General features: G+C 33.7%; 1 protein-coding gene across 1 annotated transcript in view; it reads right to left on the reverse strand.

The window, feature by feature from the left end:
* The window catches only part of FMN1 (formin 1), a 146,304-nt gene that overhangs the window by 83,767 nt on the left and 39,285 nt on the right, over nucleotides 1-23,252 (reverse strand). Inside the window, exons 4-5 of the mRNA XM_075030390.1 lie at nucleotides 12,452-13,218; nucleotides 8,097-8,247 (exon numbers count right to left, since the gene is read on the reverse strand). Coding sequence (XP_074886491.1) covers nucleotides 8,097-8,247; nucleotides 12,452-13,218 — 918 coding nt within the window. The remainder of the gene's footprint in view (nucleotides 1-8,096; nucleotides 8,248-12,451; nucleotides 13,219-23,252) is intronic.

The raw sequence follows: 23,252 nt of genomic DNA on the forward strand, positions 1-23,252 counted from the left end.
GTGTTTCTCTAATGTAGCCAGAACTGTATTTCATTAAATATTATACGACAGACTTCACTGTTTTGTCTAACTGTAATGTCTACATTCTGTCCAGGACACTTACTGGTGCTGAAATCTGAACAGATTCAGTTTACTTTAGTGATTAAAAGCTAAATCCTTCCTCCTGCTGGTGCATGGGTTCTTTCCATAATATTTAAATTTATTGAGAGAAACCATAAGCTAAAAAGCTGTCCTGCATATCACAGTGTTTCCCTCCATTCCCACTCATTAACTTTTATGGTGAAGTCAACAGCCTGGACCCATAAGTAGTCTGCTGAAACCCTGTTCGAACAGAGGAAGAATATCCTGCACAAGAAGCAAGTAAGTATGCCCCTCAAGCCATTCTACATAAACACTCCAAGAGTTACCAAAGAAATTTCAGAAGCTTAAGACTAGACATTATCTCTTCTATTCCTACTCAAAGGAGACCCAAGATTAACTATTTTTTGTTTAACATGGATGAAGCACAGCTTTATATTTTTTAAATATTTAAAAAATACTTTGGGAGACATGTAATTCTATTTGCAATTCTGTTGGATGAAAAAACCCCACTATTTTTAGCCTTTTGCTAAAGGACAAGCAAATGGCAATTTCTCAGGATAAAATGGGAGGTACGAAATGAGCTAGTAAGAAACTTACTTCCATATTTTTATTCCTATCAGAACTGTAAAAACAAGACAAAGCCACAAAATAGATATTTACCCTTTACAGATACTTTCCATATCCTACATGACTGCAGAGCTTTGTGGTAAACAAGGAAATGCTGTATTCATTCTTCTCAGTACAGCACAAAAAATAAAAAGAAAGTGAGAGTGCCTCGGAAGAGCACGCACTAGCATTTTACTACTTCTACTCAAGTTTGAACACTGCTTATTATCTTATGCAGACAGCTGAAGACAGACATTGTGTTTCAACCCTGCAAAGCTTCCAACATTTTCTGCAATATCTGCCCTTCTTGCAGAAACACAAAATTCATTAATTGTAATTCCTCATTTAGTTAGATGGACAAAAAACTTGCTGACAGACATATCCCCTTCAGTTAAAAAAATGCAATTCACTCAAAATATTGACACTCTTCTTAAATGAGAACACATGTTAATAATTATGTGAAGTCTGTTAGAGATAATAGACAACAGAAAAGCCATTATCTTTAATGTCCTCCTGCGTCTTTGAAATGATAATCATTGCACTAAAGGGCCAAAAATGATTGATGGACTTTCATTTGGAGCATACACCTGACACAAATTACTTGACATTTACTCATTTTTTTTGTAAGATGAAGACGGAGTGGCATCACAAATATCCAACTATCCTGTTTCTTGAAAAAGTATAGAAAATACTTGAGTTTTTGAGGATAAGTTACTAACAAGTGCTCAAATATATTGGAAAAACTAATGCAACTTCAAAATATGTGTAAGTGCAGCAATGGAGCTACAAAATGCACATGGAATAAATCACAGCAAAGGAATGTTCTTTTCTAAATTACCTCTTTTTCAGGCTTACAGGGTATCATAACTTAATACATAATGAGTCATGTTTTTTATTTCTTTCCAAAATATATGTCCTAATTCTGCCTTCCTTCTATTTGGAAGAACAGGTTTTGGTTCTGCAAATTTAACAGGAAAGGGAGAACCTATGCCTTGAAAACAATTACATGTGCCTATCAGCTTAAAAATTTGCATGGATATGTACAAACAAGAAATGTTAACAGTTTAGAATGAATGAAAGCAAAATCGTTTGCATGTAAAACTTCAGTCCTTCATCTGACACGAAAACATCTATAGAAGACTTTCAGAGTCTGAGAAAGATGCTAGATCCTTCAAATTATATTCAAATCTATTCAAAACTGAGTTGCTTTCAAAAACAACTGATTTTTTTTCCCAGAAAAATAGGTTAGTTTTAATACGCTAATTGTTCTTAGTTTTCATTGTTTTCATAAACAGCTACGGACCTTAATGGTACTGTACTGAATCTACTTACAGTTGAACATTTTTGGTAGATAAAACTTTATAGTTGAAGCTCATTTACAAATTTCACAAATATAACTTACAATATGCTTTTTAAAATAAACCACACATTCCCAGATAAATGCTTTAATGTGAGTGTTAGTGGATAATACAATAGGTGCAGAAATCATATGTCTAGAATGCTACAACTGAAATCTAAGCATAAGAAAATACAGAAATGACAATGAAAATAGTCTAGATTAACAGTTGCACTTTCACAAGCATGTCAGTGATACTTTAAAAATAGGAGTTAAAAAAAAGGAGTAATATTCAAAAGGCATTTAAAGTCCAAATGTCCAATAGAATCAATACCTAAATTGAAGTTATGTACTAAAATAACCTGGTGGATCTAGCCCTTTTTCTTCTTGATTTCCAAGAAACTGTAACTTCTAAATAATTTTGAAAGTGGGACCAACTACGTGCATTTGAAAAAGCTTAACTAAAGACTTAGTGTAAATACTTTTAGATCCAATGTATATTACCAAGCTGCACTATACCAGTAACTTACGTATTTAGATTAAGCTAATTGAATTAGCCAAAACGAGAAATTGATTTGATTCATATTCAGATGCTAATGAACTTCTTTATTTTTTCCAGTAAATTCAACTTCACCTGCTGCAAATTCAACCACTTCAGAACTATCCTAGGAAATAAATCCCACTCTTTCCTTACATTATTTACCCACCTAGACTCTCTGGGAAAGTCAAGATGCAAGCAAGAGTCTCTTTTCCATTTAATAGATATCGCATCCAAAAAAAATCACTGCATTGTACTACGTCATATAAGATTACAATGCTTTTAGTCTCACACTTCAGAAGCATTCTTATGAGAGAAGAATTGTATTTACTAATTCTTAAATATATTGCACAATTTTGCTCTAATATTGGGACATACCTAATATATTCATCTAGACAGTAAATTCTCCCCATCCAGAAAAGACAAATTCTACTCTCAAGACATAATACCTAAAAACCTAGAATATTTATTTTGATCATTATCTACAGTATACCGTAGAACTTTTGTTTACAAGATTGCATATATTCAGAGCAGATAAATGCACAAGAATAAGGGTTTTCTGAAATATTTCAGAGGATGTAGAATTGGAAAAAAAATAAGAGGTTCTTCCAAAGCTGCTAGATTTTCCAAAGGAGTGCATGATCACAGAAGTATGAACAGCCACACACCTTGCAGAGCTTCTAAGCCCAGGTAAGCATTACTGTAACAAACTTCAAGAATATATAAGTGTACTAGAAAGGTGCATCTGACCTTCATTTAAACTATATTATGTTTACATTGTATGACTATCAAGTGAATGTGCTACATTTTTTCCAAAATAATTTAACATATGCCTAAAAATAAATAAAATCACCCTCTATGCAGTCCTTTAAGAAGTTATATTAGCATTGCTGCTGGAAGATTCTTAACTTCCTTTTTTCCCCACATACTTGTTAGAATATCTCATTTTTTAACAACTGCATTTCAAATTCTAATCATTTCATCCTCATGTCAGGATGATAGCCTCTAGAAACTAGCGTAACTCAATTAATAAGCCATTTTCTGGCAGGCACAAAAGCAATGAATTTGGGAATCATGAAAGTGCTTCCACTCTGGAAAAAAGGGCAGTCAGCTGTTTCCATCCATAGGACAATGGACAGAAAGTGGACTTTATGCCTTTTTAACTGAGTAACATAATCATGATGTTGGAAAGGCACTCAAAATGTCATCCAAAGCATTTCTGCACTTAAGAAAGTATCAGCTAGATGTGATCATTCTAAACAAATTTTCTTAAAGATCTCCCAATACAGAAACACAATTTCCCTAGCCAAAATTGTTCTGCATTCCTTTGGTATCCTTACTTTTAGAAAGCTTTTTGTAATCTTTCTTTGCAGCAGCTGCATGCACTTGATGACATTTACTGTATGTCCCAATCAACCTTCTCTTTTCTAGACTAAACAATCATAATAATTCAATTCTTTTCTCACTCCTATTGCCTCTTTACAGTTAGTAAACATTTTTAATGAAAGGCTGTAGTGCCTAAATCTAGATGCAGTTCTTAACTGAGACATGGCTAAGTAGATTGTCTTGCAAGCAATACTTCTATCAGACTTCTGTTTTCCCTTTTTAGTAGTACCACGATTTGACAATTCATTTACCTCTTGTGAGCCATTATAAGCCCAAGATCCTTTCTGCTAAACTATTACCTAGACAGTTAGCCAGTTGTACCCCATCTTATTTCTAGGTAGCTGAATATCCTTAACTGTATTAACCTTGTGGTTAACTGTATTAGCTTTGTGCTTATCCCTATATTTCAGACCATATCTCTGATACATGAAAGCTTACTGAAGGGTCTACTCCAGTATAAGCCTCTCACAACTAGGTGGTGGCTGCAGAGTTAATATTCCATTATCTAGGTCATAAGTGAAAATACCAAGGTAACCAGACCCAGCACAGATGCCCACAGAATCCTCAAATGTATTCTGCTGTTTTGACACTGACTATATGTAGGAGTATATATATATTCTATATTATAAGTATTTATTTTATAAATTACATATAATATTGTAAATACAGTATATATATAAAAATATAAATATGAATACAAGTATATATTCAGAAGTTTCTTCTGAACATAACTTGTCAAATTGTACTGGAATACAGACCATCTGTTCCATTTATGTAGGACAAGATTTAGATACTTCTGGCTGAAAATGGTAGATATCTATCAGCTGGTAAGCAACAAAACCACAGCATATGGTGAATATTTTAACCTGTGTTGCCATGAGGTGTCTACTATGTGGACAAATGGGTAAGAATAGAACAAAGTGAAATTTCTATAGGCTTAATGTGATACTTTCCACAGAAGCATTCATCCCACAGATTAAGCATACAGATTATTTCAGTGGTTTCACAAAAATAAGAATTCTGAGAATAAATTGAATAATATTATTTTATTTGAACTGCAAGAGAAATGTAAATAGATGGTAGAGAAGTCATAATTCAACAAGCCACTAATTGTTAAAGCCTCCTTAGTTTTATAAAGAAGACCCAGTTAAATGAGAAACAATTCCCCTCTAATTGCAAAGATAGAATCTTACTTCCAATTGCATAAGGAACTTGATTGTGAGGTACTGATGTAATTCTCATTCAAGGAGAAAAGTATTAAGTAACTGTGTTTTAATAAGCAGTCCTGCACCACCTATTGGTCTGTCATTTCTCTGAATACCAAGCAAGCCGAACTTAGTTTGTATAAGAAAGTATGAAATAGGACAAAGTTTGTGCAGAGGAGAAGAGATTTAATGCCATGAATAGGTCAACACTAACTTGTATTATTAAATAAAATAGCTTACCTACTCCAAACACAAACTACTACTCCAGATTCTATCACTGTACCTGTATATTGCTCTGGAAGGCTTTTTTATAGAACATGAGAAAGGAATTTACAAAAAAATACAAAATGATGCCGCATCAGCTAAAAATCATAATATGATGAACCTCGTAAGATTCATGTGTCTGTCTTAATGCGTGTAGAAAGCATCTTTAACCAGATTATACAATTCCATACACTATTACACCTGTAGCATTCTTAAAACCAGACAAGCACAAATTTCTGTACTGAAGCAAAGAAAAAGATTGTTGTTAAAACCCTAGTAGATAGATATAATTGTTGGAAAAAAACGCAAGAAAAGTTGAGAGCCAAGAAAAGGCATGAGAAAGCACAAATGAAGCCAGCAGAACTGATAAGTTTTACATTAACCTACAGGATCTTTCTGTTATAATCTACTAATAAACCCTCCTGTAACTAAATAAAACACCTCTCTACTACTGTATCGCTTGCAGCCCACCAAGATTGATCCATTGGAGCCAGGCTGCAGACATCTGGGCTTTCAGAGAGACAAATAAAAAACACAGGACCATCTAAGAGGACCAACTGTCTGTAAAAATATTCATCTGCTACCATGAGCCATTTAACAAAGAAAGGCTGAAAGACAGGATATACAATAAGAAAATGCTTCTATACTCACTTAGAGTCAAATTTAATTTGAATTCTAAAAGCTGATTTATTTTTAATTTTTAAATTGACCAAATGACAGAAAGTTTGGTATTTTTGACCATGAGTTTTTGAAATTTTCACAGAAAGCCCTAGGTTTCCATGGTTTATCACACCATGATCATAATCGCATGAGTTTTACCAAACTAAGGACATAATAATAGATATAACTGTTACTTTATCTCTTAGGGGACTTACTTTTGTGTTTTCACACAGTACTTTAAATGAACTTTTTTCATTTCTTTAATTTCAGTAAATATATACCTAGTCTTAAAATAATAAGCTTACATTTAATAACAAACCAGAATAATTCAAACAGTGACATAAGTAAAGAAGATATCTTTGTAAGAAAATACATTGGTTTCTCACAAGAAATAGTACTTATTATTATATAATTATTTCCTATATTGTATAGAGTAACTATTATCCAATTTGATTTTGGATAAAGTTAAGAGAGATCATTAAAAAATTGTGCTGCTGTAGCAAATAAGTTAGTTTACAAAGTAGCAAGGGAAAAGAATAATGCAATTTAATCTTTCAGAATACAGGCCTAATTCTCTACCTGGTTTGCTGTCATACACCTGGAGAAATAGGTATATTCACTCAACTGCTGTGATTTTGAAATACAAAGGTAACTATTTGTGCATATTATTTCTCCATTAAAGTTACATTGGTTATGTTTTTCTTCAAAGTTCTTTAGAAACCTGTGTTTCCTATTAAATAAATCTTTCTGAAAGAGGTAAATCAATGAAATGTGAAAATACATTTTAGAAAGAGGGTATCACAAATGTGAACTACTGGGATTTACAGATACAGCTGTGTACTATGTGCCATATGCACTTGAATCATTTGTCAAGTAAAATATGTCAAAATATTTTTCACAGAGATGTTCATGTCCAACTTCAATCTAACATTTGAAGGACTGCAACAATTAATAATTTCTTTAGGGTGTACTTACAAATGCCAGCATGCCCCCATCCTGGCCCCATTTTTCATTTTTCACTTTTTGCATCACATGAGTTTGAATCTTATAAATCCTATAGCCTTATTTACACTTCTCATTAAGTATTGCGCTAAGACACAATACAGTAAGTTTATGATCAAAGATGTTTTGAAAGATCTGATTGCACTGATATGTATCTATGTGTGTATATTTCACATTATATGTATTATAAAGTTGAACATAGATAGCATAGCCTACATACAAAGTGCCCTCTTGTGGTTCCAAGCAGGTAAGCTCAAAGAGATTTACAATATAGTATATATTTAAATGGGTTTCTAATACATAACCACATTGGTTTAGGAAAACAGTATCGACTATTATTCAGCCTAGAATTTTTCCTGCAGCAAATACTACTAATGCCATTTCTTTGTCCTATCTGCACACAGTAATTGACAACTACAAGCTCTCTCTGTAATGAATCAAGTCTGAGGCACACAATATCTGTGCTACGGTAATGACAGAGTTACTGCATAAACTTTTGGCCATTAAAGACATGATCATCCTGTCCCTTCCTGACACAGCTCTTTAGCTATACCAGAAAAAAAGTTTTCTGGCATTCCTTATTCAAAATGTCTAACAGTCCTATCTTGCTTTATGCTTCGTTTTTCCAATAAAATTCATCTCAATGGAAAAGAGGTTTGCTAGAGTAACTTAATGACAGTGTTTAACTATAGATCAGTTCAAGGACAGACACAGCCTGAAATATTGGCACTTTTAGACTCATATTAGAACTTTCATTCAGTTCTCCTATACGATGTTTTTTCTACCTCACTAGGATATGGAACTTTCATTTTCAAAGTCAAGAAATCTTCCAAGGTAAATAATAACCTTGCATTCTCAAGCAAGAGTTGAATCAGCAGTCCACCTATTTTGCTTTAAAATGAGATTTACAAACCCATCTAATATCTGTTCGTTCAACTGTAAATAAAAAGAGGGTTTTCTTAAAATGTAAAACTAAACAGTGACACAAAAAAAGAAAACACAAAGAAACAATAAATACCTTTTTGGCCTTGGGTTTTTTTTCATAAGTCTCTGATAATGGTTTTCTTTTTTCCTGAGTGGTGTCTTTGGAGAATAAATATTCAAATTCAGTAGTATCAAGTATATCAGGTTCTTCTAGTGATTCCCATAATGTTGGCATAGCAGTTTTCCTACAAAGGGAAAGGTAATTATAAAATTTCCAATAAACATTTATGAAGAATCATAACAGATCTAACCATAATAGATGAAAATCCATTATAGATTTCAAACTCAAAGCAACATGTACTACTGCTATATAAACAGCATTCCTTCCCTATACCTTGCTCTTGTAAGGAGCCAAAATGTTTTGCAGAAGGCTGTAGCAAAAAGTTTAGCTATTTAGTATCCATGCCTGCTAGACTATCAAAATGCATTATTTGTATTGTACAGTTTTTTATACAACAATCAAATATTACAACTGCAGCTTGTGCAAATACATCGAGACACTTCTGTCATTCAACTAGGATTAGGAGTAAGTATTTCAAGAGCAGCTTTTTTTAGAAATTCCTAGTAATCTATTTAGACCTATAAAAATAAACAGTATCAACAAATAATGAAGAAACTTTATTCAAGTATATTTTAAGAGCATTTGGGGTCACTTGTATAGGACTTGACTGACTTCAGGTTAGCTGCAGATGTTGTATGCTCATATTTATCCTTGTTGCAGTTCTGAGAAACCAGAGTAATTATGTGGCCTATATTTTGGGAGACCACCCTGTATTCTGCTCCAGCCAACCAACTAAATTTTAAATGTGGATTATCTTTCCCTCTTTTTTTGCGTTCCAAGACCAGCTTTAGTTTTGGAACACTTAGGAACTTTTTTACACAATCCTCTAGTTTTATCTGGATTTGGGGAAAATACTATGTAGTGCTGCAAACATGGCACTTCAATTCTGAATGAGTTTTGTTTCAAAATTTCAGTGTTTCAAGAAAATATGTGTGACAAAACTTCTGAGTGCTCTTCTTGTCTGTTTATCAGTAGAAGGTGGGACCACTTCTTCCAGCAGATGTCACTAAAAGGCAGTGAAATTATTTGCAAAAAAAAAAAGTGATTAAAACCCCTGTAAAATACAAATGGCTGATGTCACTAAACATATTTTTATTAGATGTAATATGCAACAAAATACAATACCTATCAATTTAAGGGGAACCAAAATTATTTTTTTTTCAAAATTTAGGATTTTTTATACGAAATACACAACTGTAAATTTACCATTGTGAATGTTTAAGGAACTCTAATTTTTCCATTAGCATCTGCTGATGCAGCATATTCTGTGTCACAGGACATGCTTACAGCTCCACAGTTTCACCCTCCTTGATACTAGCTGTAGTGTCAACCACACTGAAGAATGAAGGATTCTTTCTGGCTCTGTAACAAGAAATTTGAAGTCCTGGATAGCTGCTGATCTGAGCAGCAGACCCTTGAAGAAGTTTCCAGTTCTAGTGCAGACCATGAAAATGCTGGACAATTATATCTGGTAACCAGCAGTTCACGAGAAAGCTATGACTTAGACTTTATCTTGCATTCAGCAAAAGCTTGGTGAACCAGCAATATTTCAGAAAAATATTTTGATTTCAGTGAATCAATAGGAAGAATTACAATAAGGTTTATTTATGGACCAACTATTTATTCACTATGAAACAATTTATCACTAGTAATTTTTGGAAAGTAAACCCCAAATGCTCAAACTTCCTGCTCCAAAATATTTCAATGCCTTTAATTCTGAATCATTGAAAGAATACAACTGACATTTCATTAATTGTTTGTTCCTGTCAAACATTTTATATAAAATATTAACACCTTACTATGCTTTATTATACCAGAATAATGATTCTTTCTCATCAAAATAAATTCAGACAAAAAGCTGTAAGCTAAAACAAAACTCATATTTAAATACATTTAAATGCAGATATTTACTTTGTGTTTAAACATAATCCTAAAAATTACTTAAAATAAAAGAGTAAGAATAATCATAAATAAATTGTAATACTTAAATAATTTATAGTGACCTATTATAATAATATATTAAGTAATCTAAACAAATAATCTGTAATACAGTAATTCATAACATATAATAATACCTAATATAGTCACAGTATATAATACAGTATGTAATAGTGTGTGTATATATAGTATAGCATATATGTCCCATATAATAATGTAAATTATTAAAATGTTTAAAATAAACTTAACATCTTTGTAACTGCACTTATGCTAAAATAATTCTGAACACAGATAATAATGATTTTACTTTTAAGACCTGAATAATCGTGTGATTTCATTACCTGCATAACACAGGACCTGAATTTTAGTTCATGATTCTAGCAGCTCCTTGTTAAACTAGAAATAGTCCATGTCACTTAAGCATCCCCCCAAAATACTTTGTGAGCCAACCCTCTTAATGGAGCTCTATGTTACATTAATAAACACTTGAAGCAAAGTTGGAATCAGCCAAAATCCAGAAGAGCAGCTGAGCAGCACTGAAACCACACACTGCTGTGGCAGTAAGGTATGCATGCTGGCTCAGAAAGTGTAAATGTGAGCACTTCTTTTCCTCTGCCAGCTGAATAAATGGATAGCATAAACAAAGTTTGTGGGATCATTTCAAAAAGACTGTCCAAAAATTGTTTATTTATGCCTGTTCACCAAATGATCCCTTATAAACAAATCAATAAAACAGTATCTTTCATAGTAACTTTAGATTTGCCAGAACAGTGTATACTCTTAGGCTGCTTTCATAGAATCATAGAATGGTTTGGGTTGGAAGGGACCTTTAAAGATCATCTAGTCCCACACCCCCCACCACACGCAGGGACATCTTTCACTAGATCAGGTTGCTCAAAATCCCACCCAACCTGACCTTGAAGACTTCCAATGATGAGGCATCCACAGCTTCTCTGGGCAACGTGTTCCAGCATCTCACCAACCTTGTAAAAAATTTCTTCCTTATATGCAGTCTAAATCTACCTCCTTTCAGTTTAAAACCATTGTCCCTTGTCCTGTCACTACAGGCCTCAGTAAAAAGTCCTTCTCCATCTTTCTTATAAGCACCCTTTATATATTGAAAGGCCGCAATAAGGTCCCCCCCCAAGACTTCTCTTCTCGAGGCTAAACAACCCCAACTCTCTCAGCCTGTCCTCACAGTGGAGGTGCTCCAGCCCCCTATCATCTTTGTGGCCCTCCTCTGGACTTGCTTCAACAGGTCATGTCCTTCTTATGTTGGGGGCCCCAGACCTGAAGGCAGTCCTCCAGGTGGGGTTTCACGAGAGCAGAGTAGAGGGGGAGAATCACCTCCCTCAACCTGCTGGCCACACTTCTTTTAGTGCAGCCCAGGATACAGTTGGCCTCCTGGGCTTCAAGCTCACTTTGCTGGCTCCTGTCCAATTTTTCATCTACCAGTATCCCCAAATTCTTCTCTGCAGGGCTGCTCTCAATCCATTCATCCCCTAGTCTGTATTGATATTGGGGATTGCCCCAACTCAGGTGCAGGACCTTGCACTTGGTCTTGTTGAACCTCATGAGGTTTGCATGGGCCCACTCCTCAAGCCTGTCAAGGTCCTTCTGGATGGCATCCCTTCCCTCAAGAGTTTCATCCCAGCACTAAATCAGAGTAAGATTGGTAAATTTTTTTTTTTTTTTTTTTTTTTTTTTTTTTTTACTACAGCGGTGTCTATCAGTACTGAACCTCCTCCATAATGGATGCTTCATGCTACAGGTTCCTGAGCTACATATATTTATACATATGCTTTAGTTTTCCTGCTCTGACGGAACTATACACAGAGGTTAGGTTCCAGTTTAACTGTTTCTAGAACTGGAATCATAGAGGATGACACAACATAGTGCTCTGAAGATGGTATCACCTGAAATGACTGGAAAGCAAAAATGAAACTCTAGGTTCTCACCTCACCAACTTTAACATTTCAATTCTAATTCTAATTAAGATTTTAAAAAAAACCCAAACAATCTTTCTAATCTGTTGGCTACCTTTTTTCTCTTCAGTGCTACCCTGTCACTACAGTTGCCCATGGAGTACTTGGATTTTGGGGAAAAAAAGGACAAAATTTCTTTTTGTTATAATGCACATAATTTTCATTTATAATGCATACAATTCTAATTTATATTTAATATTTCAAAGTAATTTCTGGTGATCTATTTTTAGACTTCTAGAACTGATTCAATTTTTTTCTTAAAACATGTAAATTCCATGCCTCTACGCTGATTTTGTGACACATTCCAAGACTGTTAAGTTTTTGCTATTAAGTCTTAAATAGTATACATACCCTTCTATCATGGCCTATAAATAGCAACTCTAAGTCCAAATAAATATATTTTACCTGCTACCTTGCAATTGTATCCGTGTCCAATACAAAGGCTTCATGGGACGGCTAGGTTCAACGGGAGGTTTTCGAGGACCTTGGTTTGACGATAAAGTGCTATTAAAAAAGGACCCAGGCCCTGGAGGTGGAGGGGGTGGAGGTAAACCAGATCCGGGCAGTGGAGGAGGAACAGGAGGTCCCGACCCTGGAAGTGGTGGTGGTGGCGGTGGTGCTTGAAAATTCCTACAGCCTTCAAAAAGTGGAGGTGGCAGTGGTGGACTAGATCCAAACTGAGATGTCAGTGAAGTCAGACCCGCTGGCAAAGGTGGTGGTGGAGGAACTAAACCTGGTAGTGAAGAATCAGGAAGGGGAGGAGGAGGTGGCGGTGGTGGTGGAGGAGGCAGCATTTGTTTTGGTTGACAAGATAAGACACTTTCTGAAGACTGTACATTGTAATTGTCCTTATTTTCACTTTGGGCAGAAATACTATGCGACAAAGAAGAAATATTAAGCTTTCTGGGTACTACCTGGTTATTTTTCACAGCTCTGTTTTCTTCTTCACTAGGCTTTATGAAAGTTTCTCTGTCAGTCTGTATACATACATTTCGGTATGTCTTTGGTGGGTTATCATCTTCGGTAGAAACACCAATATCCTTTGCTTTTTCATTTATTCTGTTTAATTTATTATCGAGTTCATTCTTCAGATGTGCAATGGTTTCCTCAAGCTGAGCAGTTGATACAGCATGTTCCCCACGAATATGGAATACCCTGAGTTCAAACTGAGACTGCAGAACAACAACAAAAAAACCCTTAGTGCAAATATTTTTCTAAACTGTTTATTTCGTAGTAACTAAAAATCGTCACATTTAAACTATGTTCTTACTTTAAGCAAAGACAGAAATACTTCACTTTCCCAGTTCTAAATGGCTTTATTGCAAGCTATTACATAACCGGACAAGTACTAGTCTTTAAAGAAATGTAAGCAGTGTGTGTTTCCACAAAACGTATTTTATGAGTAAATATCTAGAATATTAATTTAGCAAATTCTAACTTGTACCTTGTCTTTAAGCAGACTTACTGGTTTTTAATTGTTGAATGCATTAATTACTAGTTCATAATGGAACAAAGGTACCTTTTTTGAATGGTGTTGTACTTAATGACATTATTTTGTTGACTATTTCACTTCACAAATATGCCACATATATAGTTAACATGTTAGGAAGTAAAATAAATTAATCACAACAGAAGTTCAAATTCCTCCCAGATAAAACATTAAATACAAAAATTAAAATACTTTCTCAATCTATTAAAAGTGTTCTCATCAATTAAATACAGAGGCACACATAAATTCTCCTTCAAATTTATCTTTACTATTAAATGAAAACTTCATTTCTACCAGATATATTTCAATCTACAATTCAGGAAAACAAATTTTAGACCAAGAGGATAAAGAGGATTTCACTGAGGTAGAAAGAAATAACAACCTTTCAAGAATATATGTAAGTAAGGAAGAAAAAAACCAAACTACTTTTCTTACCATATATCAGAAAAATACAAAACATTTGACACAGAAATATCTCCTTTAAATAATCCGATCCAATACTGCTATTCCAGATGATTAAGTCCCTGCAAGCTATTTTCTGTTATGCCATGATTCTATCAATCCGGCAGCTGACTGGTGTTATCTTGTTTCTTTGCAAGCCAATGACTCCTGAAAGAGCATTTTCCATGGTTCTTTCAGGATCTCTGTACAAAGGGAAGCCAACATTTCAACAGAAGCAGCTAATGAGCTGTGATTTTCCCAAATTCCTGCAGGCGCAGCAATTTACACTTAAAAACTTCCCACATAGTGCTGGTCAGAAGTGGCAACACAGCACTCCCTACTTATTCCAACTTGAGTATTTGGTCAGAGTTAATAGTTTACAGCATTAATTAATACGCATCCAAGTCATGCATGTGTAGGTCAGTATGGCAAATACAGTAGTGTAATATACTGTAATTTTATATCATACAAAGAAGCTTGAATAGATATATGTTCCTTCTTATAGCAGTATGATCAGCTTGCATTCAATAATCAATTTGTTAAGATAAAATCCAAAGTAAACAATCTGAAAATACTGGATACAAAATGCTCCTTTTCTTAACTGGCAAGTGTAAAGGTGGGAAATCGTTTAAAGTCTTGCAAAGATAATCAAACAGAGATTTGTATTGGAAACAACCCAATTTCTATTAGTTTTATAGAAAAACTAGGACTAATATGTACAACAAATAAAGCATTTTTTGCTTGGCTTTTTTTCTTTTCCTACTGTTATTCTATCAAAGTTTGTTATTGCTCAGCTTAATTATTAGTTCAGTTCAAGTATCACAAAATTTTCTGCCATGTGAATTGCTCCAGAGCAATCACCTTTCTTTTTAAACTTGGCATACTGATCCATAAATGAGGTAATGCAGTAAGTTTGCCTTAGGGAATTTAGCTATTTTGTTTATCATTGTATTCTGCCCCTATTGGACATCAAAAACTCCCTGATAGAACAATTTACTTTGAACGTTAAAGATTTTCCAAGCAGTAAATCTGAAGTCACCTTAAAAACACACTGTAAAAAACAAGCACAGTATTCTACAAAACTACTTATTACATTTAACTGGGCATGAAAGCCAACTGTGTTAGTATTATATACCTTTTCAACTGCAGATCTTCAGTCTCTAATTTACAATATAAAACTGCTGGTTTGAACTCAAAATTATATTTGAGGCGATAGTTTTATGCTTTGTCTTGCTTTTAACTTTCACATTTTCAAAGTTAATTTGTTAATAAAAATAATAAAATTACTAACATAAACCAGAATTAAAGCTAAAATTACTAAGCGCAAAAAAGAAAAGCAGGCTTAACAAAAATGACACATTGGGAATCTGTGTTGACCGTCTCATCAACGGAAAAGATCAGTATTTTCCAACTGAGTGACTGCAATATAAAAGAGCAATAAGTAATAAAACAAGTTTTTATTTTGATTACCTTACATCTCAAAACAATCTTGTTCACCAAAATATTAAGTAATACTGGAATCTCTTCAGTTTACATTAACTATGATAGTATTTTCAACAAAATTTTCAAGAATATGTATGTTAATATGTACTATTTATATATATGTATACACATAAATAATACATACGTATTCTTAATAAAGGTCTGCTTCCTGAAAAATATTTCTTCAAAAGAGATGAAATGAGCTAAAAATCTTGTAATGAATCAAATGGAGATCAAACAGCATCCAGTCACTCCACACAGGTAGAATTTAAACATTCTCTTTCTATCATGTACTATGACAAATATGTATAAAGTCTATTACATTCTCTTTGTTATACCACTAAGGACTAGTTAGATACCTTATCAACATGTAGTGTTAAATAATAAAGAAAACCAGTGTATACTAAACTTAAGCACCTTTGACTCCTGAAAGCAAGTCAATAACTAAAAATATTTTTTAAAAATTTATAATTTTCACTTGTCTGTGGCTTAAAACTTTTTACATGGTACTGCCTATTAGAATGAAATCTCAGAATTCAGGCTGCAGAATACTTACTGATAATCACTAGACCTCAATATACAAATCTTGAAGGAGCCTATGGACAACTCAAACTAAAAATAAATTAACTAAAATTAACTAATTAATTAAACCAAGTTGAAACTAAAATAAATTTTGACACAACCTTTTTGCCAGTACAACCATTCATTATGCAAGGTGATTTCTTGACTTTACAAATGGGATGTTTGTTAGAATTTGTGGGATTTGTACTAGTTTAGAATCCTTCTTCTATTGCATTATACATAAAATTTATAGTTAGCATTTTTATTATAAAGATAAGTCACTAAATTTTGCTATAGCAAGTGGTGATACAGTACATATCCAGGCAAATCTTTTCTTCCTTACAATTCATGAATCAAAGGATAGGAACAATGGAATGTTTTTATACTTTACATTATTGTAAACAAATCTAACATACTGAAATGGAATATAATAAAACTATATCCATCTCACAATTTCAAGTGGGAAATAATCAAAATTACTTTTATACTATACGCTGTCACCAGAATCCTGAAATATTAAAAATATAATGTGAACACAGAGACATTTTATTGAATAGAGATTTGTGTTAGAAGCACTTGTGCACAACCTTTCCAGTTAAAATACTATTTTCATCTAAATGGGAACCAAAGTTTTTCCACTATAGTGTAGATATGTCTACCAAAGCTAACAGTTTTATTTCCAGGGTCTGTCAACACTCCTTTAAAATGTTTATGATGGCTATATAACAATACCTGTGGCTGCTGGGAAGAACCAATTTTTAGCTAAATTCAAATCTAGATGGATTTGAATAGACACTGTTCAAATTATTCAGTACCTTGTTACTAAATCATGTCAGCAATTATTACTACCATGTTGGCAATATACCGAGTCTGTTTTCATGGCACGTCATGCACCAGACTCCTAGAGTCTTTGGGAACTACTGTTAAGATGAACAATGACCAAAGGCTCCCATCAGAATATAATAATTTGGTCAGAGCTATTTTAAGTAGAATGAAATGGAAAAAAAAATTCAGCAGGAAACAAGATGTCTGAGGGAGGGAAGGTGCGGGAAGAAGGCTGGAGGGACAGAAAATATTGGGAGAAGGCTGGAAACTAAAGCTTAGAAAGCCATCCTATGCAGCATGAATGAACATGATTTATTCCTGAGGAAGGGTAGAGGATTTGGAAGCCTATCAGAGTTAAAATGTCTGATGATTTCTGTATAAAATGAAAGCAAGACATTATGAAGAATAATTTAGATGTTCATCAGCGTGTTTTAGATATACAGGATAACAATTTTTTTAATTTGAAAAATGCATTTGTCACTCTGCTGACTTGTTTAGAAGTTTGGCTGCCTGCTTCTTAACAACATTCATGTAAGAAATTGTGATTGTATATGTAGATTCAACAACTGACAAACTAGTGCAAGGAACGCATTTTTCTACTCCCCTGACCATTCCACTTCTTGCAGCATCAATCCACTCTCTCAGACAGCATATCAAATTAAGCCCTCAGGCCTTGGCATGTAGAGGATCTCTGGCTTCTCATTGTGTCAATGACAGTCAGTGACATTATCTAGTTTTTGTCACATATTGCTCCCTCTCCTGTACACACACACACAAAATTGATACTTACAGCTGCCTAAATTTCCATGACAGTAGAGATCTATTTTCTCCAGATTACTGTTATAAATACCAGATTAGAGGCAGGTACGTTTCAATAAAACCTTATTACTGTTTCTTCTTCATATTGCTGGCTCAAAAGAAAATATAAGTATATAAATAAATGTACTGTAAAAGCCTTAATGTGCTGAAATCAGATTTCAATCATAAATTTCAAAGTACCTCCTGAGTATCTTAAGCCTAATTCACACAGCAATATGCTACTGAAAAAAAATGCCTTACCTTAGTCCAATCTTTCTTGCATTCATTGTCAATATTAACTATGCAAACAATGCTATCCTAGTATGCTGAAGAACACTGTTCAAATTCTGAATTAATAATAATTTTATCAGACAAGCAAATGGTCTGAAAATACATGCTGTGATTCAAAAAAGAGGACTGCAGCGTATGTAGCCACTGAAGGGACTGATCAGTAGTACGGCAATTCTATGGGAAAAGGATCTGCGAAGGACAGCATATCACAAACTGATCATGAGTCAACAACTCCATATTAAAATATATAAAGAGAAATGTCACATGCAAAAAAGTAATCGTTGTGCTCCATTCAGCTACTAAAAGCTCTGTGTATGTTCAGTTTAAGAAAAAAGCCATCCCTGTGTTCATGATCACTGCTATTGAAATCTGAGGCAGCTCATTCGGTATTAATTTTCTAGGTTCGATCTACATTGCCTTTTGTCTCCAGCTCACCCTTACTGGGTAACACTCCCCTTGCTTCCTCAGTTTCCTTCTGTTTCTATTGCTGAAGAATACTTCTACTGTACCCTTAAATTTGCTTTGCAAGATGTAATTCAGCTTGAGTGTTGTCAACTGTCATTTTAATCCTATGCTCTTCTGACCTCTAAAACTAGCTTTCCTGGCTGATGTACCTCTTTTTCCATTCTTCCATAGGCTCTCTGCTTCCGCCCAATATCCATTTTGAAGAGGTTGAATAAAGAGGCAGTTTGGTCTGTCCCTCTCCCTGATAAGTCTTGTTTTGCTTCCAAATCTGCCCTTGCTTGGAACACAGGTTTCAGAGTTTTTGCACCTCTGATTCTGACTAAATAAGGTCGCCTTACACCCAGCCCTCTGCTGTATGACTCCAGCAACTTCCTTTTTGCACCTGCAGTGCAAGTCACTGCTAAATGATCTGACACAACAGAGAGAAAAAAGGCAGGATATATTTTCTGAAATAATGCCAACAGCTCAGCCTTGGTCCCAGGAGACTCAGGAACACGAAGCATTTGTTCAAAGGAAGAAAAAGCCCAGAAATTGAATCAGTGTACCATACTTCCATTAACCATTACAGTCTCAGATGGTAATGTATGTAATTAATCACAAAAGAAAAAGACTAAGTCCTTAGAATGTAACCTACAGGTTGTCTAAATGTTTTTGAAACGATAACATCAATTGACACAGACAAATCTCAATACCAATTTGACAGCTTTTCTCTGTGCTCTGATAGGTGACAGAAAGAGTACAGTCTCATTTAATAGTCAATACAGTCAATTATAGTCTATATAATCAATTAAATGCAATCGAATCAAGTATATTTGTTATGTTACTGCTTTATATAATGTGATTTTATATGGACAAAGACTTTCTAACCATGACATAGAATTGCTCTGATATGAAAGTTTTAGAACAACTTGGATGTTTGAATATGAGGAAACCATAAATCTCTACAGCAATCTACATTCAAAAATCAGTTGCTGGCTTGTTATTCGTCAAGACTTATTTGCACCATAAATGTTTAAAAAAAATCTTGAGAAGTGTAACAGTAAGACAGTAAAAAACACTGTTTAGAGCAAGCAATATGCAGAACTCTTGCTTTGAAACTAGCAAGTTAATGCTTCACTGTTAATGCGTATTTTTTCCCTAGTGTTTACAGTGCAATTCTACTCTAAAAAGCAACTGTGTAAAAATGGCACGTCTTTAATGAACAAAGCTGTTCTATGTATATCAGAGACAGATCTCTTCTTTAACTGAGAAACACACACTTTTACTTGTTTTTACTCTAATTAGCCTGGAAAAACAACATAGTAGAGAGAAAGTGAGCTCAATTTTATCCCCTTCTCTGAATTTCTACACTGACTGTTACATCTAATTAGTTACTTATGCCAAGCCGTGAAAATGAAAAAAAATGGAAACAAAGAAGACACAAAATATCTAAGGGTATGGTTTCTAGAAGTAGAAATGCTTGGCGGGGGGAGGGAGGACACATGACATGACATGATGCGGGGAGAAAGGGAGATCAAAAACAAAAGAGAAAAGAAAAAGAAAAAAAGATAAAAATTATTCAGTTGCTGATGAAAAATATTTGTATAGACTTTACAGCTTTTTTTTTTTCTTAATAATATTTTGGCCATCAAAGTACTGTGCATAGAAAAGAGAGGAAAAACAAATTTTTCACAGACAGACTCTGACTTTTTGGTTTTGTTCATTCTAAGTAATTTCATCTTCAGTTTTTGGAAGAGCTCACACTTTTTATTCTTGTATTGTGTTGACAAAAAAAAAAATCCCTTTTTTATTAAATCTCTGTCCTTGAAAAAACATACATTTGTTTTAAATTTTAACAACAATCAGAGATTCAGCAAAGGATTTCTCAATGAAAAAATATTAAAACTGTGCCAATTTACATAAAAATCAAAATTCCTCTCTAAAAAATACCTCAAGAAATATAATCAGTTACATATGGTATATCACCGTTTTCAAGGATACACATTAAGGATTATATTTACACCTCATAGCAAAATGTAAGCTAAATGACTGACCATTCTCAAACATTCCCAGAACTCTAAATATTTGTACAGGCTATGTATACAGAGCCCAAATCTCCTTCTAATTTAAAAATATGAAATACATAGTTTTATATGGGAAATGTAGCAAAAGTAGTTGAGAGGAAATTTGACAACAGTGGGTATACAGAACACTGTTTTTCTATATATTTCTGAATATTTAATTATTTACCAATTACTGGCATTTGGGTAGTTGATAAAGAAATACAGCCTTATAGTCAGTAATTTTGGAGTACAAAATTATCGGTATAGCACATCATTAAAATATACCCAGTTACACTGCAACATACAGCTTTTTAAAAAAAAAAAATCATGTGCATAATTACTTATATATAGGACTACAGACTGCTTAAAATTCACATAGCATTTTAAGCATTAGTTCACTTCAAGTTTGATAATATTTACTGTGAAAATATATATCATGTTTGATATGTTTTGAAATACAAGTTCTGATTTAACAACTCCTGCAATTATTTGTAAAGATTGATTTGTGATTCTTCGAACAATTACCATTTCTACAAGGATATGTTATGAAAAGGCCCTCAATCTCAGGTTACTACACTTAAGTAAAACCTATAAATAGACACTAAGCATGTAGCTATTTTATTACACATTAAAAAAAAAAAAAGATATTATTCTTCCAACAACTAAGTTGCAAAATTATTCAACACTGTAATTAAATTGCATTTTGACATGCCAAATATCATTAAAAATCCAAAGCCCAAAGCAGATTTTTAATAGCTTAACTATTTAAAATAGGATAGTAAACATCTCTATTTATGAAAAGGAAACCTAGATGATCAAATTGTATATCCTATATTAAGAATTATAATAATTGGCATTTGAGTATATCAGTCACACATTTACAGTGGCTCAGAAGGCATCTTCCATAATAACTTCCCTACCTACTTAATTTTCTAGCCATACTTAACAGATTGATTGCTATATTTGAACAATGCATATTCATATAACGAGTGAAGCTGTTAAAAGCTCTGTTTCATTATAAAATGCATATTATTGTGAGCGTAAGGAAGTTGTTACAGAAAGCATAACAGAAGACAGAAAGCTTGATGCAGTTAACACATCCAGCCTTTATAAGACTCATATTTATACTATCTGAAGGTGTGACTACTGTAATAAAAGGATTGTCAGTATAACTGCTCAAGTCATATGAATTACCTACCATAAAGAACCAAGTAATGCCATCAACCTGGATATTTGAATTCATTCATTAATTTCTCCTTCCTATGCCACCAATTCAGACAGATACAAAGTAAAATAAAACCTTGTATTTCTAGACTAGTATAAAGGCAAGGAGATGGTAAAGAACTTTTACTACTCCTTCCCTCTCTCACCTTTTTGATTGTACTGAAATAATTGGTGTGATACACTTCATTTCATCTTTTTCCTTGTCCTGTCTGGAAGAAAAACTATCTAACCAAGATGAACTTCAAAAAAACCCAAACAGGTATATGAACAACTGAATGAATGTATGAGAAAGTAATACACTCCATACAAGTAGGTATTTAAAGGCAACTTAAGGTAAAATGATCTTTGAGAAATGCACTGCTTTGTACTGTCTGCTGTTATTTCTGGTATTTTCTTATTCTTTGTTAGAAAAACTTCAAAACCAGCAAAATGCACTTCTCAGAATACAGAAAATTAATGAGAAACTGGAAGTGTTAATATAGTAATATCTACTCTCTCTGCTGCAAAAACATTCAAATCAAGCATGGCATTTTTATAGTGAGTATATAACATATTCTTAGATTTTCTTGTATGCTTATGTGTTTCTAATATTCTTCCAATTCATTGTTCCAGTTTCAGTCAAAACGATTCTTGATGTAGCCAGTAACATTTTTTCACGGCGTTTCAGAATTAGTTTGCATTTATAACACATTCTGAATACTTCTTTTCTATAGACTCAGTTCCGCATACAAAATTAGGTAACATTTATTAACATCTTCAGCTACTCTTCACTCTACTCCCTCTGTATAGTATGTCAGTCATATTACCCATTTGCTTTGCTTCCTGAACTAATTTCCTAGCAATTCCCAGTGCTGTTTTTTTCTTTGTCTTTCCTATTTCATCTTCTATGCATATTCAACTGTATACTACATTCCCACATGGGAAATGTGTCACTGAAATGTCTATATTCATTGTAGGCTTGTTGTCACCCTTCACTTTTATTATATTACTATAAAATTATTCTTGTCCTAAATTAAATCCCATTTGTTAGCATTTGATTCTTTATATATACTTTCTGTCTTCTCTTCCTCCTCTTTACCATTTTCCAGGACCCAGAATCAATAATAACCAGGCTATCATCCTTCCAATTGCAAAGCCTGTGTGCCGGTCTCCAGCAAGAAGTGCCTGTCAAAACATTTGCAAGCTTTTGGCCAGTGCATTTGTACATATTGAATCTAGTGGCTCTACAAAGACAATAAATAAGAAATAGATGTTAGTTTGGGGGTTTTTTTGTTGTTGGTTTTTTTGTTGTTTTTTTTTTTAATAAATATGTACCATAAGTTTAAAAAAATAAAAAGAAATACACAACTGCAACTTATTAAGTAAGTCTGCTGACAATGGAATATAGTGGGAGTGGGAATTGAATCAGATCATTCTTTCACATGAGTGCTAAGCTTTCAGTGACCACCTAAGTATAAAGGTAATAAACGCACCTCCATTTTGTCACTATAGGAAGAGTATGAATAGCCTTGCAAAGCAGATCTACAACACAAAGACTCTGTAGCTGTATTCTGACCAGGACCATGTATTTCGGGGGACTATTCCATAC

Source organism: Buteo buteo, chromosome 6 (assembly GCF_964188355.1).
Source record: "Buteo buteo chromosome 6, bButBut1.hap1.1, whole genome shotgun sequence".
Taxonomy (NCBI): domain Eukaryota; kingdom Metazoa; phylum Chordata; class Aves; order Accipitriformes; family Accipitridae; genus Buteo; species Buteo buteo.